This window comes from Bos indicus x Bos taurus, chromosome 11, assembly GCF_003369695.1.
Source record: "Bos indicus x Bos taurus breed Angus x Brahman F1 hybrid chromosome 11, Bos_hybrid_MaternalHap_v2.0, whole genome shotgun sequence".
In the NCBI taxonomy this organism is placed as follows: Eukaryota; Metazoa; Chordata; class Mammalia; order Artiodactyla; family Bovidae; genus Bos; species Bos indicus x Bos taurus.
Genome location: NC_040086.1, coordinates 19,161,114 through 19,178,838, shown reverse-complemented (window position 1 = coordinate 19,178,838; position 17,725 = coordinate 19,161,114). Strand labels below are relative to the sequence as shown.

Here is a 17,725-nt window from a genome sequence, read left to right as displayed (position 1 = left end):
GGCACAGCAGGAGCAGCCAGGCCAGCCAGAGTGGACTTAGAGGGTCCTGGTCAGGGGGAAAGGGTATGCCTGTGGGGGCGGGGGGAGGAGGTGGCCTCACTGATGAGCCTGGAGGTGGGGAGTATGGGACCTGGCAAGACAGAAGTTCCAGCCCCAGAATATTAGAATCTGAAAACATCTGAGTCGTCTTTTAGTTCTAACACATAGCACAATGTCTCAGTACATTTTTTTTTTTTTTTTAAATTAACAGTTCCCCTGCCATGGAGGTGGTGGCTTAAACTGGGGACATGTCAAGTTACATCTGTGAGCAGAAGGCATGGTGCCAGGAGGAAGCAGGACTCACTCACGGTCCTAAGTTCGGGGTCCTGTGCAGGAGAGGATGAAATATTAAGGCCGATGGCCATACTATTAGGTCTGTACATAGCCGCCTGTGTCTGTTAATGCATTGCCCTCAACACGGATGGGGTATTTTGTGGGGCTCAGGAGATTCCATCCCATGTGATATAATTTTATCAGTGACTGGGGAGGAGACGGGTGGCGTATTGATCAATTTGGTGGATGACAGAGAAGGAAGGCCAGTTGATGATGATGGAAGGCTAGTTAATACATTCAGTGACAGAATTGAGATTCAGGAAGACTGCAGCACACTAAACTAAGGGAGGGTTTAACAGAGTGAAGTGTGATATTCTAAGAGGGGGCAAAAACTCAGCTGCACCAGGACAGCATTGGGGTGACCTGCTTCTCTAGAAATACGTGAGAAAAAGCCCTGGGAACCTGAGCAATTGCCAGTTCAGTAGGAGATGAGCTGATGAGGAGACAAAGCCTCCCCCACATGGAACTTGGGATGTTTTCAAGGAACCAGAGTATTTAGAGCGAGAGAGGCAGTTCCCTGGCACAGCCCTCGAGGCAGCGTGTCCTGCTCTGAGTCACCACCAACAGACTGAGGTTTAGCTGGAGGGAGTGCTGCCGAGTCACGTAAGGACCTGTTGGAGGTTTGAGAGAAATTTGTCCCAGAAAAGACGAGATGCAAAGGAGGACATGAAGGCTACTTTCATATACTTGAAAGACTCTCAAATTTATTCTCTTAACAAATACCGAAGATCCCCAAAGATGTGATGGTTACATCTATTATTGCTTTTGCTCATATTAGAAATTAAAACTGTGTATCCTCTCATTTAAAACAGACTATCCATTTATTTCACTATTCATTCACTTAAAAATAACAACAGACCTATTTATTCTATTTTAACATTTTATAATGGAAATAACTGCTTCCTAAAACAAAAGAATTCAATGGGAAGAGTGGCAGATCTCTCCAGTGTCTGATATAGTAGAAGACAGCTCAAATCTGATGTCAGTTCCTTCAGTCCATCTGTGGTGATATGTCATTTTTGTTGAAGAGTTTGAAGAAAATCTGGCCTCAGTTATAGAGGGAGCGACGAGAGGGCCTCACAGAGGTCCTGAAAGCAAAGTTCTTGGACCACAAAATAAGAAGTAGTAGTTTAGACACGTTAGGAGCAACCAGGCTTAAGTTCTAGACAGTACATCCAACAGTGGGCCTGGGAAGCTCTGGGCCCCTCACATACAGTTATCCTGCACAGGCAAAGGCTTCCCTGGTGGCTCAGTGCTAAAGAATTTGCCTGCCAGTATGGGAGACGTGGGTTTGATTCTTGGATTGGGAAGATCCCCTGGAGAAGGAAATGGGAACTTACTCCAATATTCTTGCCTGGGAAATCCCACGAACAGACAAGACTGGTGGGCCATGGGTTCAAAAAGAGTCAGACACGACTGAGTGACTAAACAACAGAAAAACACAGGGCAAGGCCTCTGTCTGCCACGTCACAAGGGATTCATTTGGTGGGAAATCAGATCAGATCCACTTTGTTTTATTTTTTCAATGTGGCATTAAGTAAATATTTTAATGGGCTGTGATTACAGGACAGAAATCACTAAAGTACATAGAAGGTTAAAAGACTTCTGAACTAATCTGAAACACCAACACATAAAAGACCGAAAATGGGTAGGACGAGAAAACTGGAGGGAGTTACAGTCCCTGATCTGGCTACCGTGCACTTTGAAACGGCGTCATTGCTGTGCTGTTCATTACAAACATACAGACCAGAGGCACTTATACAGTTCTTCCCAATTCTATGATCTGAGGATTTTCTAGCTGGGAAGTTGGCTGACTATCTGATATGCATGATTTTATCGGAAGTGAGAGCCAGGTGAAGATCCTGTGTGCCAGTGGCTCCCCTATCTGCAGGAGCTAGCTCCGGGCTTTGAGATTTGTGCAGGCCTGAGCACCAGAGCCTCTTGATGAAAGTGAAAGAGGAGAGTGAGAAAGTTGGCTTAAAGCTCAACATTCAGAAAATGAAGATCATGGCATCCGGTCCCATCACTTCATGGCAAATAGACTTTACTTTTTTGGGCTCCAAAATCACTGCAGATGGTGACTGCAGCCATGAAATTAAAAGATGCTTACTCCTTGGAAGGAAAGTTATGTCCAACCTAGATAGCATATTGAAAAGCAGAGACATTACTTTGCCAACAAATGTCCGTCTAGTCAAGGCTACAGTTTTTCCTGTGGTCATGTATGGATGTGAGAGTTGGACTGTGAAAAAAGCTGAATGCCGAAGAATTGATGCTTTTGAACTGTGGTGTTGGAGAAGACTCCTGAGAGTCCCTTGGACTGCAAGGAGATCCAACCAGTCCATTCTGAAGGAGATCAGCCCTGGGATTTCTTTGGAAGGAATGATGCTAAAGCTGAAACTCCAGTACTTTGGGCACCTCATGCAAAGAGTTGACTCACTGGAAAAGACTCTGATGCTGGGAGGGATTGGGGGGCAGGAGGAGAAGGGGATGACAGAGGATGAGATGGCTGGATGGCATCACTGACTCGATGGACGTGAGTCTGAGTGAACTCTGGGAGTTAGTGATGGACAGGGAGGCCTGACGTGCTGCGATTCATGGGGTTGCAAAGAGTCGGACACGACTGAGCGGCTGAACTGAACTGAACTGAGCAACTGAACTGAACTGAGTACCTCGGGCGAGCAGAAGCCCCAAGCGCACCCTGCCTTGGGAGGGTCTGAGTGCTCAGAGCCAAGTTGCAGAGTGATAGTGGAGTGGGAAAAGCAGTGGAAAAGAGTAGGATTTGAGGGAGAAAGGAGCTGGGACCATCAGTGTGGTCAGTGAGATGGAGTCTTAGTTACTAGGAGCACAAAGAGAATGGATGAGAAAGGGAGACTCAGGGCTGGAGACTCAGGCAGTAAGGCTATAAAAGGTTATGAAAAGGGAATGGGATCAAGTGCTAAAAAACAGTCTTGGGTTGTTGGGCAGGAAGAAACAGGAGCCAGAAGTTCAAAGCTGGGCATGACCTGCAGGTGAGCTGCAGGGGCCAGCACTGCGTGGGAGACAGTGTTTGTAGGTGCAGCAGCGCGAGGGCGGTAAGCAGCCGGCAGCCTTGCCAGGTTTCTGGCTTCAGAGACTCCTGCTGTTGGATACCCCAGGGGGTGGGATTAGACAGGATCAGCTGATTAACATGCAATCAACAATCTGTTTTCTTCTCTTATTTTGCCCCCTGATGAAAGCGCCCCTCATTCAGATTTTCCTTGGAAGTCAGCCTTCCTCTCTGTGGTTGGCTCTACTTTGGGGGTTGCAGAGAAGGCCAACAGCCCTAAGGAAAACTGTGCCCATGCTTGGCTGCCTGAATGACTAATCTCCCGGGCCTGTTAAGGTCTAAAGTGGCTTCGGTGTCCTTGGCCTGCCCAGAGATCTGATTCTTAAGCCTTTTGTCCTGAACATCAGCATGTACGTTGGCAAAGAGGCAATTGGGAAGCCATAGAAGCTCTCAGTCCTATCCAGGGGACTCCTTGGAGCCCCTGCTCCCATCTGGCACCAAAGCAAAACAGAATCTGCAGTCTCAAGGAATCTTTTAACGTGGAGGACAGGTACCTCTCGCAAGAGAAAGGCCGGGACTCTTCTTCCTTGTGTGCCGAGGCTGTAAAGGAAGCTGTTAAGTCTGTCAGCTCATGGCCCAGGCCCCAGGCAGAGTTTGTGGAAAGCAGCTAACCGGGCTAGATTCTCCTTTCTCATCTCTGCAGGACGCAACAGCCTCTCAGAGAAAAAAACTTGTGTCATGTGTCTGCATCCCCAGTTCCTGGGCCAAACCTTGACGGGATGCACACAGAAGTGAAAAAAAGGAGCCAGGGAGTGTCATGATTCATAGGAGAATTGCTGGAGGAGAAAGAATGATTTCTGTTCCCCGTGTCACAGAAGTACTTGAGCAAAATTGGCTCTGCCCTTTCCTGGGAAATGATAAAGGCGTCTTTGACCCAAGTTCCTCAAGGGTAAACCCCAGAGAGTATCCCTTTTCAAGTTTATAAGAGCCTAGTCACTGAATCCTTAGGAATTTCTATTACAACCTCCAAAAAAATTGCCTCAAGGGAGTGGCGCTTTGCTTATTTAATGGCTTCCTTACAAGTTGGGCCCTTGAGCAGAATCTTTTGTTGACATATCTGGTTTAATGATTTCTGTTCAAATCTGAGTCAAATGACAAGGATTTGGAAAGACAACCTCCACGTAAGCAAGCTTAACTTCCTCCAGTAGCTAGAAAGGTGAGTTTAGGTTCTCACCTGGATTAGCTTGGGGGCTATTTTGGCTGTTAATATAGGCGGTGGCTCAGATGGTAGAGTCTGCCTGCAATGCAGGAGACCAGGGTTTGATCCCTGGCTTGGGAAGATCCCTGAGAGAAGGAAATGGCAACCCACTCCAGTATTTTTGCCTGGAGAATTCCAGGGACAGAAGAGACTGATGGGCTACAGTCCACAGGATCGAAAAGAGTTGGACATGACTGAGTGAAAAGATTTTTTGATTTGTAGGTGGTGGTGGACCAGAGATCTGTAATAACATTTGAGTGGCCAGAGCATGAATTTGAATTTAACTCTTCTCATTCTTTCCATGATTCATACTAGCAAGATATTACCAAGGTGAGAACAAAAGTAAAGCTTTGTCCTTGGGTGGCCTGAATCTGCTCTGGAGGAGGCATTGAAGTGGGGAGCAGGGGAAGGATTTAACTCAAAACACTGACTGAAAACTCCAGGTAACAGTAGCCCTTGCACTCCACAGCTGTCAAAGCATCTTTTACTTAAATGCCATATTTCTTTATACTTCATTATTTTTATAATAATTCAGCTGTGCCTCTCCCGAGGGAGTTACAGTAATTCCTCAATAGAAATGTCACTTAACATTTAGCAGTTTGCTTAAACTGCATTAACATGGTATTGATGCAAATAGCATTAGCTTTCAGTCATTTTTAAGGGTACACAATGGGTTATCCTTAATTACTCTGTGGGAGAATCGAATACATTTCAGCATTCATTATTCACTGGGCAATTTTTCTGAAGCAAGGTTTTTAAAAGGGCAGAGAGAGATGGGAGATTCTGTAAAGAGAGCTGCAAAGTCTGTTTTAGGGGGGAAAGGGACCACATAAAAACTGGCTGAGGGAAAGAACCAAGTTTCATGGAAGGGGAGAGATAAGAGGTCATGGGAAAACACCTGTTTTTCTTAGAATCAAATTTATCCACCATAACTTTTCATTCCTTTTGTCTTTGTTCCAAATGTTGTTGTTATTGTTCAGTCACTAAGTTGTGTCTGACACTTTGTGACCCCCATGGACTGCAGCACGCCAGTCTTCCCTGTCCTTCACTATCTCCCAGAGTTTGCTCAAACCCATATCCATTGAGTCGGTGATGCCATCCGACCATCTCATCCTCTGTCGCCCCCTTCTCCTCTTACCCTCAATCTTTCACAGCATCAGGGGCTTTTCCAACGAGTCCGTTCTTTGCTTCAGGTGGCCAAAGTGTTGGAGTTTCAGCTTCAGCATCAGTCCTTCCAATGAATATTCAGGACTGATTTCCTTTAGGATTGACTGGTTTGATCTCCTTGCTGTCCAAGGGACTCAAAAGTCTTCTCTAACACCATAGTTCAAAGGTGTCAATTCTTCAGTGCTCAGCCTTCTTTATGGTCCAACTCTTACATCCATACATGGCTACTGCTACTGCTGCTGCTAAGTCACTTCAGTCGTGTCTGACTCTGTGTGACCCCATAGACAGCAGCCCACCAGGTTCCCCCGTCCCTGGGACTCTCCAGGCAAGAACACTGGAGTGGGTTGCCATTTCCTTCTCCAATGCATGAGAGTGAAAAGTGAAAGTGAAGCCGCTCAGTCATGTCCAACTCTTAGCAACCCCATGGACTGCAGCCCACCAGGCTCCTCCATCCATGGGATTTTCCAGGCAAGAGTACTGGAGTGGGGTGCCATTGCCTTTTCCACATGGCTACTGCTGCTGCTGCTAAGTCGCTTCAGTCGTGTCTGACTCTGTGCAACCCCATAGACGGCAGCCCACCAGGCTCCTCTGTCGCTGGGATTCTCCAGGCAAGAACACTAGAGTGGGTTGCCATTTCCTTCTCCAATGCATGAAAGTGAAAAGTGAAGTCGCTCAGTTGTGCCCGACTCTTAGCGACCCCATGGACTGCAGCCTACCAGGCTCCTCCGTCCATGGGATTTTCCAGGCAGGAGTACTAGAGTGGGTTGCCATTCAAACCATAGCTTGGGCTATATGGACCTTTGTTGGCAAAGTGATGTCTCTGCTTTCTTGTTCCAATTATTTGGACACAAACTCAAAATAGCTCTGTTTTCTAATTATAAAGTGAACACGTGCTCACGATCAACATATCCACTGTGGGTAGTACAGAATCATCTGCAATCCCTCTATCCAGCAGTGGCTGGTTTATAATTTTGGTATACAGTGTTCTATTCCTTTTTCTATGCACATATTCTCATGTGCAAAACATAATTATAACACATGAGATTGGTAGCCATCCTGTTTTGTAGCCTGCTTCTTTGACTTAACAAGCTGTCACAGACCAATCTTGTCAGGAAGTATGCATATTTTAATAGCTGCATAGTGACTTTTTAACCATTCTGACAATGGACAATTAAATTGTCTCCACTTATTTTTCTATCATGAACAACATCTATGTCCAGGCTTCTTTTGACTTTGGCTGATAATTACCTTAGGATATATTCCTGTAAGTGCAGGAAATGCTGGGTCATTTCTCCACACTGTTACCCAAACTGTGTTTTATCAATTTCCAATGTGAATTGGTGAAAACTGACACCTTATTGTTTACTTTAAGTGTATTTGATTCCTGGTGAACATCTGTTATATTTATTGGCTATTTGTAGTTCTTCCTCCATGGCCTGCCCAGTCATAACCTTCACCGATCTTTCTTTTGGAATGTTTGTCTTACTGTTTTATGACTGGATTTTAAGAAAAATCTCCTCCTGATACTTTAAGGAAGATAAACATTCAGAGATGAGATACATGTTGGTGAGAATGGAAATTGCACGTGGAAGGGTCAGGCTTTTACAGATGCTGGTTCCTTCCCCTCCCAGGTTTCACCACTTCTTCCTTAGCGGACCTTGGTCAGCGGGTGGCTTGCAGTAGAAACGTGTGTCACCGGCCCTTCCACCAGGTGGCGCTCCGCTCCTCTCTGGGGTTTACCCTTTAGTGTAGACACATCTAATGATGTGTTAGATTAGCTGAGGCATCCCGGGCACTTCTTGAGATAAACCTGACCGGAAAACAATGCCGGGCAAAGCCACACTCTACCTTCCAAGCCGCAGTAGATTCAGCGGACCCTGCAGCTGGACCTAAGGCATCGTCCATTGTTTCCAGAGCCCTTTCCTCAGCATAACGCTGGACCTGGTTCTCCAGGCTGCCCCCTCTGGTCCTGGGAAGCAGCACTCTGACTGCCTGGCTCCGCTAGGTGCCGACATTCCTACCCCACCGGCCTCTCACATGAACAGTCTCGCCTCTGCTCTGAGTCACTGTCGCTCTAGGTCTTGGCTCCCCGAAGAAGCCCCAGCCTTCTCTTGTTCTGTACTCCTCTCTGTCTTGCTGCTGCTGCTAAGTCACTTCAGTCGTGTCCGACTCTGTGTGACCCCATAGACGGCAGCCCACCAGGCTCCCCCGCCCCTGGGATTCTCCAGGCAAGAACACTGGAGTGGGTCTCTGTCTTGTTAGGTTTGCACAATTGCGGGTCAGTTAAGAGGCTGAGATGTGACGTTGGTGTCCAGCCCCATCTTCCTGGGAGTCCTACAACCTGCATCAGCGTCTCTTCATGAGCTGAGAGAGCCGCTTTCTTTTCTTGCTGCAAAGTTTCGACTCTGCTGGACTCCCTCCCATGCCTGTGTCCTGTCTGAAAGGCAGCTCTTGAGCTCATCTGAGAGCAAAGATGACTCCGAGACCCCCAAAAGCAGGCTGCTCCTGCTCTGCCTCACACATCTTAGGTGTCCTGCTGCAGGGGTCTTGGGGGATCTTGGTAGGATATCTTCACCGACGTGGCGCAAGACCCTGGAATGGCGCCTGACACACAATGGGCACTCAAGAAACGCTTTTGAATGAATACGTGAATTAGGCTTTGCTTCAGTGCCCCACCCACAGTCACTTCTAGAATCTTTTGACTACAGTCACATATACGAAAGGAAAAAAATTCACTTAAATGCATCCATCGTGACTCACTTGTCCATCAGCAGGAGAGTTGCTCTCATAATTTAATAGAATAATTTCAGCTATTTGAAGAAATAAGTTATCTATATATTAAATATGACTTGGTACAGTTGGGCTGAAATATCACAGCGAATGTCTACAGCCAAGCATTAGGATAGGCATTCACGAGAGTAGATTGGTGGTTATCTAGGGCCAGTGGGGGAGCCCTTTAGGGGGACGTGGTGAGTGACTGTCAGTGAATGTGGGGTTTCTTTTTGAGGTGACGAAAATGTTTTAGAACTGACTGTGGTGATGGTCACACTGCTTTGAGTACACTGAAAATCATTGAACTGAATATTTTAAATGAGTGAATTGTACGGTAGGCAAAAAGTATCTCAAGAAGGCTGTTATTAAAAAAAAAAAAAAGACATAGGTATTCAAACATGAATCTTCACTCTTCTTCATTCCTACGGAAAATCTTTTGAGTAAACTATTCACGTTTTAAAAAGTCCTCTCTTCCTGTCTCCCTCCCGTTTGGCTCCTCTCGTAGCAATTAGGGCACAGGCTACACAGAGCGCTTACCCTGGGTATTTGTCTAGGAGGCTGTGGGGCAGCACGGACGTGGGTGCTGGACCGGGATGAAGCACAAACTGATGGGCTGCGAGGCCGCTGCCCAAAGCTTGTGTCCCCAAGCCAGGAATAAGGAAGCTTTGCCAGGCTGGGAGCCACTGCTTCAAGTTGCTTGAGGTTTTCCACAAGCAAAGGCCCAACTTGTAACAGGATTTCCAAGCTCCCAGTGTAGCAAAGTAAATATGCCCCAGGCTAAATTATATGTGTTATGTAAAAATTGCCATCCTCTAAGGAGACACCAGGAGCAAGCAACTCACTCAGCTACTCACAAGTCTGTAAAAGAATCAAGATGATGGGGTAGTGTGTTAATATATTTCAGAAATGATTTTTGTGGTATTTTTATTTGGGGACTTTATGTTATAGCTTCTTCTGTGAGCCGTGCATCGGATGGAATAATAATATTTCCTATTTTATAGAACTGTTGGGAAGATTAAAATAATGTGTGCAGGGCTCCTGGCACAGGGAGAGAATGGACTGTGCATTCTGTAATTGTTTATTACTAATCAGAGCAGGAGTTGGCTGTGTCTAGACCCTCTAATCTTGTCACCATGTCCAGGCAGGTCAAGGCCTCAGCTTCTGTGCCACATCGTTAGTGCCTTGGGTGTTTGTTCACGGTGGAGATGCCTCCTATCGCTGGGGCAGGGGGCGGGGGAGTGTCACGGGAGGGCTGGCGGCTGGTCGTGGAGCCCGGCTCTGCTGCTTCCCATCAGTGTGACTGGGGGCCAGTTTCTTCTCCAATACGATGAATTAATCAAATTAGAAGCACTGTATCTGCTTTATAGGGTTGTTTTGAAGATTTAGTAGGCTAATATTTGTCAGGGGCTTACAAGAGTGTCTAGCACACTGAAAGTGCTTGGACTTGTTGAATAGAAAGATGGCTAGAGAGCCGGGCTCCGACAGAGAAGAGGGAAGGGCCATGGTATGTGGCGGTGATGTTTGGAGGCTGGAGGTGAGGCTGAAAAGACCCAGTCCTGGGCACTTCCTCCTAGAAGCAAAAAGTGATGCCAGGTGGGAGATATTTAGAAGTAGCTGAGACACAGCGACACCCGCTCTGTGGAATTTCCTACCCTCTTGCCAGAGGACCTTTAGAAATGAGATAGATGCTCACTGCCCAGGGTGCCTCACATGGAAGACTGTGTAAAGCCGTTGTTTGGATTATCCAATGGGCTCCTAAGGTCGTGTTTGATGTAATACCAAGATTAATTCCATAAACTGGACTTTGGTAAAACCTAAAACATGACTTAAGAAATGGATATAAGTGGTAAGACAAAAAGCAGTCAGAAAAGAAAGAAAAACTTGAGCTATCTGACTTTTCCTAAAGGGATTCTTTTTTGTCGTTGCTTGCTTCTAATATTTGAAGACTTCCAGGAGTATTCAGTTTGTCCCTTAAAACCCAACAGTGTTTACACAGAAATCTATTAGCCCTCCAACTGAGCTTTTGGAGAAATGGAGATTTTGCGATGGGAAAGTTTCACGTAATATCCTACTTTCCAAAGTATGATTAACAGCAGTCCTATTTTCAAATCTGTATTAAGTCCTTCTACATAGTTTGCTTAGCTTTTAGTTCAGTTTTGAATTATCATGAGCTCAATTTACCCCTTCAGTATGGGAAGACACGGCACACACCCCCGGCCCAGGTCTCAGGAGTTCTTCCCTTACCCAGCTCAAAACTCCATACACAGGCATTCAGAGAGGCTGTTGACCCTAAAAACCCAGTCTCCCACTTTTCTAGCACACGGCAGCATACAGTCTACCTACTGACCCAGGTCCTTGCTTCTCTGGCCCGCGGGCTGTGGTCGGAGGCCGCTGGCGGTGGAGCCTGCAGATGGGGAGGGCTTTGGCAAGGTGGTGTGGGTGGCCTCAATGGCAGTGGTCCCCGGCGCCTGTGTCACAGTGACCGGCTGTGCTGCTGTCCCTGGAACTGGTGGGCTCTGATCTGCTCTTGCTGTCTCCCCTGTAAGAAAGTGGAATTGCACTGGGGCTCACAGAATAGCTGGTAGGCTGTTCAGGACAGAAATAAGTAGTTCTTGAACACTAGCCATGAGCAAAGTCCTATGCTAGCTGCTGTGGAGGCACGTACAATCTGGGTGGAGGAATAAGCCGATGAATGAACCAAAGATGAAGTAATGATAAAATATTTAAAAGGCAGCTCAAAACAATAGCAACCTAAACGAGGCTGAACACGATTAATCATCAAATTAATTTGCCGCACACCAGAAGCAATGGTTCATGGATATATACGCTGTTTCAGTTAGTGTTGGCCTAGAGGTAAGGGGTGCTTCCAGGGCTTTCATTGTTTTAGAGAATGTGTCTTAGATGTTTTGGTTTTGGTTCATGGCTAGGCGACTAACTCCTCTAGGTCCCAGTTTCCTCATCTATAAAATGGGGTAACAGAACTAATCAGATGGTAAAGACCATCTCGTTTCTCCTTCTAAACGTTACTCCTCATCCACATGTGATGATTTAGATTGCTTCCACGATTTTCGATAATCTGAATTTATTATGAATTATTTATGAATTTATAATTTATTATGAATTATTTATCTGAATTATTTATGTTGAGGGCATGGGGGGCAAGCGGCCCACTGGGCCTTGGGGTTGTATAGAGAACCACGTGTCTGCGTCAGAAGGAAACATCACATGGTCCCCAAAGTGAACAGCACCCGAGTCCTGGGAGGGAACAGCAGCCACCCTCATGGCCTGCTGGACCCCATGGCAGGTGTGCCGTTCTACATCTGTGCGTCTGTATTAGTTTCCTGGGGATGCTATAACTAATTACCTTAAACTCGGTGGCCTAAAACAACAGGAATGTAGTCCCTCAGAGTTCTGGAGGCAGAAAGCTGGAATCAGCATCACTGGGCTGACCTCCGTCCAGAAGCTCAAAGGTAGAATCTGCTTCTTGCCTCTTCTGTTTCCTGCTGGCAGTGGCATTGCTTGACGTGACACCCCGCCAGTCTTCAAGGCCGGCACCCTCCGTTCTCACTCTGCTCTACTTTCATGCGGCCTTCTCTTCTCTGTGTGTTAAATCTCCCTCTCCGTGTGATTGCATTGTCTCCCTGACAACCCTGCTCTCAGACAGTCTAGGATCACCACCACGCCCCACCCCCGCCATCTAAAGATCCTTAACTTAATCATATCAGCACGGCCTCCCAGCTTTTTTGCCCCTACCCGTTTCTTGCGGTGTAAGAAGACATCTGCAGATTCCAGGATTAGGATACGGATATCTTTTCGGGGGTTGTTTTTTCAGCCTATGACAGCATCCCAGCTCTAGCCGTAACTCTGCTTAAGGATGAAGCAGCTTTGGTACACAGAACAGCATGCCAAGGGGGTAGGATCTGAGATAGGAAGCTCTATGCTCTGTGGGAACACCCAGCCTCCTCTTGGACATGGTGCTGCGTGCTGGGCCATGTCAGACTGCAGCCCTGTCCAGACGAGCAGGCAAACGTGAGGTGGGGTCGGGTGTTCAGACCCACTGCCCAGCAATGGTACTTGCCAGTTTCCCCACCTTGACACTGTCACCTCCTGTGGGAGGCAGAGCATTGACCTGGGAGCACAGGTCAGCACAGAACACCCTGGAACTGGGCTGGAGTTTGGCCATCCTGTTTGCTCTTGCAGGCGCTAGCCTGGCAGGGCAGGAAGCAGATCCCGCATTTACCCTGATGCTTGCTAGCAGTTGGTCGTCTTTAAATCCGCCTGGAGACTGTGCCAGACTAATTGCTAAAGAGCTGGCAGCGGCCTCAGGGGTTCAGCCAGTCTTCACGCCATCCTTGGGCAAAACTAAACCTGAGTGATTTATGGCGTTTCCATTACTCTAAAGGAACTGAGCTTTCATAACAAGTCCTAGGGAAGTTTCTAATTTCTCCAAAGTACTCCTCTGTTATACCCTCTGGTAAAAGCTACCAGGCATTAATGCCTCTTTAGGGAGACACAGGCTCAGGTTCATACAGGGAAAAGCCATTTAACAGAATCACTCGTATATTTTATGAAATAGGATATATTGCTGATTTGGAGAGAAATCTATAAATAAACTGACAGTACATTGTACTTGCAAATTATTAATTAAAGCACAATTAATTAAATTAAAAGAAAAACTTACTTGAAAATAGTGAATATTTTTGCCACTTTAAACTCATTAGATACTAAGAATCTGGATTATCTTTTTCTCATACCATTGGCTAATTCTGAGGTTGCCAACCTGCTTCCCTGCCAGTCTGCCTTTGCTGATATTGATTTTCTAGATAGCAAATGAAATATCCTGTGGACAGCCGTTTATGTTACTTTCTTAGAACACAGATATTTTCAAGCATAAATAAATTCAACCAACAGAGCCTTCTCCTTGGTCTTTCACACTCTTCCATGGAAGACCTAGTCATTTTTGCCTGCTCTCCTTCAAGGAATAGAGCTGTCTCTAAGAGGGAGATGGAGAAAATACCCCAAATGATTCCAGGTCCTTATTGAATATAATGCCTGGTGTGACACCAAGTGAATTCTTCATGAGACCAGGTTCCTTTTGAGAAATTTGAAATAAAACTACTAAAAAATAGTTTCTTTGTACAACTTCAAGTATATGGAAGCTTAGGCTTTTTTCAAAGATTTTCATGGGAAAACATTTCAAAACTTCCCTCAGACTCTTGACATATTATAAGAATAGCTCCAGACTCAACTGCACCAAGGGGTCCCCCAGCTGCCTATACCTGGACATCATTAGGATTGCAATGGGGGTGATCCAGGGCTCTATTCACAGAGATTCTGATCCACTGAGCTAGTCTAGGGTGGGCCCGGGAAACCTGATTGGAGAAGCATAGCCAGCTCCAGGCGCCTGGACTTTTGGCCCCAGCCCTCACCAGCCTGGCCACAAGGCTTTCTCCAGTCTTCTGAGCCTGGCTCCCTTTGCTGTAAAGTGGGGATGGTCAGACCTACTTGGGGGGCTGTTGTCACAGTTAGAGATCATGTCTATAAGGGGGCTTCACAGTGCTTGTCACACGATAGACTTTTGATAAATGACAGCAGCTGACATCATCGTGATACACCTGCCCCTCCCCCAGGGGAGGGTTGTGATGCTTGAGGGGATCATCCCAACCTGGTTTATCTGTTCACTCACATTCTAGGAGAGGTCAGGAAGCATCTTGTTAGGGGAGGGTTGGGACCTGAGCAGCTGCTGGCCTGCGCATCTCCAGTTCCCCCTCTTCCTTCCGTTTCTGAAGGAATTTTATCACGAAAGAAAGAGTGGCAACCAAGGGGCCACCCTTTTTACTGTTCTCACTGGATTTTTTTTGAATTGTTGAGACTCCCTGCATGGTGGGACTGTCACTTGAAAGAGAGGTTCGTCTAATTTTGAGGCTGGATAAGACCCCAGTATCTCTTTTATGCTGGAATCCTTACAGCTGAGCTCAGAGTCTGCCACCAAATGTGCTCAACACATGGTTACTGAATGACTGAATGAGTGAATTTAATTTTTCAGACTCAGGCAACTCTGGATGGTATTGTGATAAGAGGCTGATAGTGAGAAATGGAGATGGTGTCATGGGAGATATGGTGATGGGAGATATGGCTTTTGCTAGTTTTAAATGTGCATAGCAGCATTGGAATTCCCTGCTTGTCCAGTGGTTAGGACTTGGTGCTTTTACTGCCAAGGATCCAGGTTCAATCCCTAGCTGGGATCCCACAAGCAGGATGGTATGGCCAAAAAATATATGTATGTAGCAGCACAGTGTGAGAAGGCGCCAGCTCCTCCACATTCCTCCTGGTGGTCAGTGAGTCAGGTCTGCTGGGTGGGCGGTGCTAAGCCGGCCACAGTGCAGGGGCAGGTAGAGAAGTTTTGGAAATAGTCTCTGCTACGCAGGACTTAGAAACCAGCTGATCTGGCCATCTAAGTCACCAGTGGTTGTGATTGGTTTCTCTCCCCTCCACTGTCTCTCCCCTCACCCTGACCCACTTCAGGGGATGCCCTTAGGGTTTAGTGTTGTCAAGGCCCATTAGAGTGGCACCCTTGGGGAAGGTGCTGAAATGTATCTGAAATGGGGGTGTCCTGGCGCTCTGCCTCAGGGGTGGGACAGGTGTCTGGCACAGTCACAGGACAGGGTGTGGGAATCTGTCCAGATTCTGGCCATGGCGCAGTGCAGAAGCCAGAAGGCCCCAGGCCCGCTTTCTGTCCCCGCTTTCTGCATGAGGAGAGGTGTCACTGAACTTCCCACGGGTGGGGCCGTGCTGGCGGAACTGTGCTGTCGGTGGCCCCACCCGACCCAGGCCCCTCAGCAGAAGGACTCGAAGAAGGGGAGGTGTCCGAGGCCACCTCTGGGGGAGATCGGTGTGCAGGGTAAGATGTTCCCTCCCTCCCTTCATGCTTTGTCCTCTCCCCAGGCCCACAGCGGAAGGGGACAGGGGACATCTCAGAAATGGTCCATGGGGTGCCACCCTCTGCTTGTGGGAGGCATTAAGGAAGAGTTGATTCTGTGCAGTTAAACAAACAAAAACAGGTCTAGATTACTGGAATAATTAAGAAGTCATTAAAGATATTATTGGAGAGTAATTGGGGCCAGGAATGAAAAACATCCTCTATTTGAATAATAAGTGCCTCAAGTCAGGATTCTTTATATACACTATAATTGGCAGAAAAAAATACAGGATAACAGTGTAGAGAGGGCTTTTGGAGCCAGACTGACTGGACTTGATTCTCAGCTCGGCTACTTCCTTGCTGTGTGGCAAAGGGCAAGTTACTAAATTTCTCTGGTGCTGCGATTTCCTCAAACTCTTAAGTTAGGGCTAAGAATAGTATTAGTACACATCTGTGGTGTTGCTGGGGTGATCAAATACAAAGATCAGGTAAATGTTCCAATGATCTTGGAACAATGCCTGGCACACAGCAAAAGCTCAATAAATGCTAGCTAGCTTATAGTGCCTATTTTAAAACCATATTCACTTTATGGACATGAACAAAGTCAGCTAGCCTGTCAAGTTTCTGGTGGTTGCTGTTCAGAAGCTCAGTAGTATCCAGCTCCTGCAGCACATCAGGCTTTCCTATTCTTCACTATTTCTGTTTCTTCATTATTTCAAGTTTCTGGAAGTAATGTTAAATCCCACCATAAAACAACTCACAGCTTCTCTTTGATGAGAAATCAAAGTATTACCCCACCCCCCACGCCCCCCACCCCTTGCGAAAGGACAGGAATGCATAGCACAGTTATTGCTTTTACACAGGAAGCCAGAAAAATGTATTTTCCTAGCCTGAGTTCTCTCTGTACCCCCTTAGTGGTTCACAGGAAGCTGGGGTGGCACAACCTCACAGACGGCATAATTCTGGCTGCTGTCGTTGAGATTAGTGGCTTGCTATTGTCACAGAAGCCACATCACCTTCTTTGCTTCCCTTCATTTCATACCTAAGTAGAGACAGTCTTTTCCCTTTCAGCCACCAGGGAACGTTTCCACACAGAATGTCATGTCATCTTCTAAAGTAGCAATACAATAAATTCAAGGCAACAGTCATTCTGAACAAAAATGACACCAACACAGAGATAATCTTGGAATTGCAAAAACAAAAAATAAAGCCTCACTCTTCGGCCCATTGATTTCTGTGCCCGCATTTCTGGCATCTGTTAAAATATTACTGGAGTCAGTGGAGCTTGACTGGTTAAGATGCTAATTTCCACCCTATCTTCTAAAACACAGAATTGCCTGATTACAAAATCAGAAGATTTAGATGAAATCACACGTGGACACTTGCCTGCTTTGGCAGCTGGGCTTTTAGATGATGAATATGTAAGAGATGATGGGTAGGTTACACCCTTTTGGGGTTTACCTTCTGTAAAAAAAAAAAAAAAGGAAAAAAAATATTTATTTCTGGAGCCAGAGATTTTAGATGGTTGCATCCTGGTAAGATGATTCCCTCCTTCTGATTTGTTTCTCTTGAGTTTAATGAAATCAGTCAGTCTCCACCCCCCTCCCATCCTTCGCTGAATTGTTGATTACAGTGAGAAAGTCAAGTGGCATTATGTTTTTCTGTATTGCCCGTGTTTTATTAATACTAGAAAGGAAGCCATAACATCTTCATGACTCAGAATTAACATGAGCAACCCTTATTTGCTAGTGAAGATGTGACCTGGAGGTGAAGTTTTCATATGTGTGACTCTGAATGTTGAACCAGGTCAGTAGCTGAAAATCCTCCCTATCCTGGACACGAGAGCTCTGGTGGCCGACTGGCTGTGCATGAACAACTACCTCTCACTTTCATGGACCCTGTGGGACCCATTTGAATTCCACAGCACTGGAGAAACTTGAAAGTAGGTAAATAGAGATCAGCCTTGGAAATAGCCATTTGTTGCCCACCCAGGGAGTGAAAGTTTAGAGAAGGAATGCTAATGTGTATCAGGGAAACGGTGGAGGCGTAAACAAGAAAAATGACTGGGGTTGGGTAGGTGAGTCTCAAGCCTGGTGTGACTGAACGAGCCTGTGAAGACTGCTGCCCATGGTGGTTCTCTGCTAGGGAGTTAGCCTGAAGTTCCACCAGGGAGCCTCATTCCAAGGAAATGGAAACTGTCAGTAGAACACAA

The 17,725-nt window shown here is 46.5% G+C and overlaps 1 protein-coding gene across 2 annotated transcripts in view; it reads right to left on the bottom strand.

The window, feature by feature from the left end:
• Positions 1 to 17,725, bottom strand: part of VIT (vitrin) — a 124,912-nt gene that overhangs the window by 40,398 nt on the left and 66,789 nt on the right. The window contains exons 6-7 of one of the 2 annotated variants that reach the window (XM_027555001.1): positions 16,900 to 16,977; positions 10,942 to 11,133 (exon numbers count right to left, since the gene is read on the bottom strand). In XM_027555001.1, coding sequence (XP_027410802.1) covers positions 10,942 to 11,133; positions 16,900 to 16,977 — 270 coding nt within the window. The remainder of the gene's footprint in view (positions 1 to 10,941; positions 11,134 to 16,899; positions 16,978 to 17,725) is intronic. The other variant, XM_027555002.1, reaches the window with a different exon arrangement.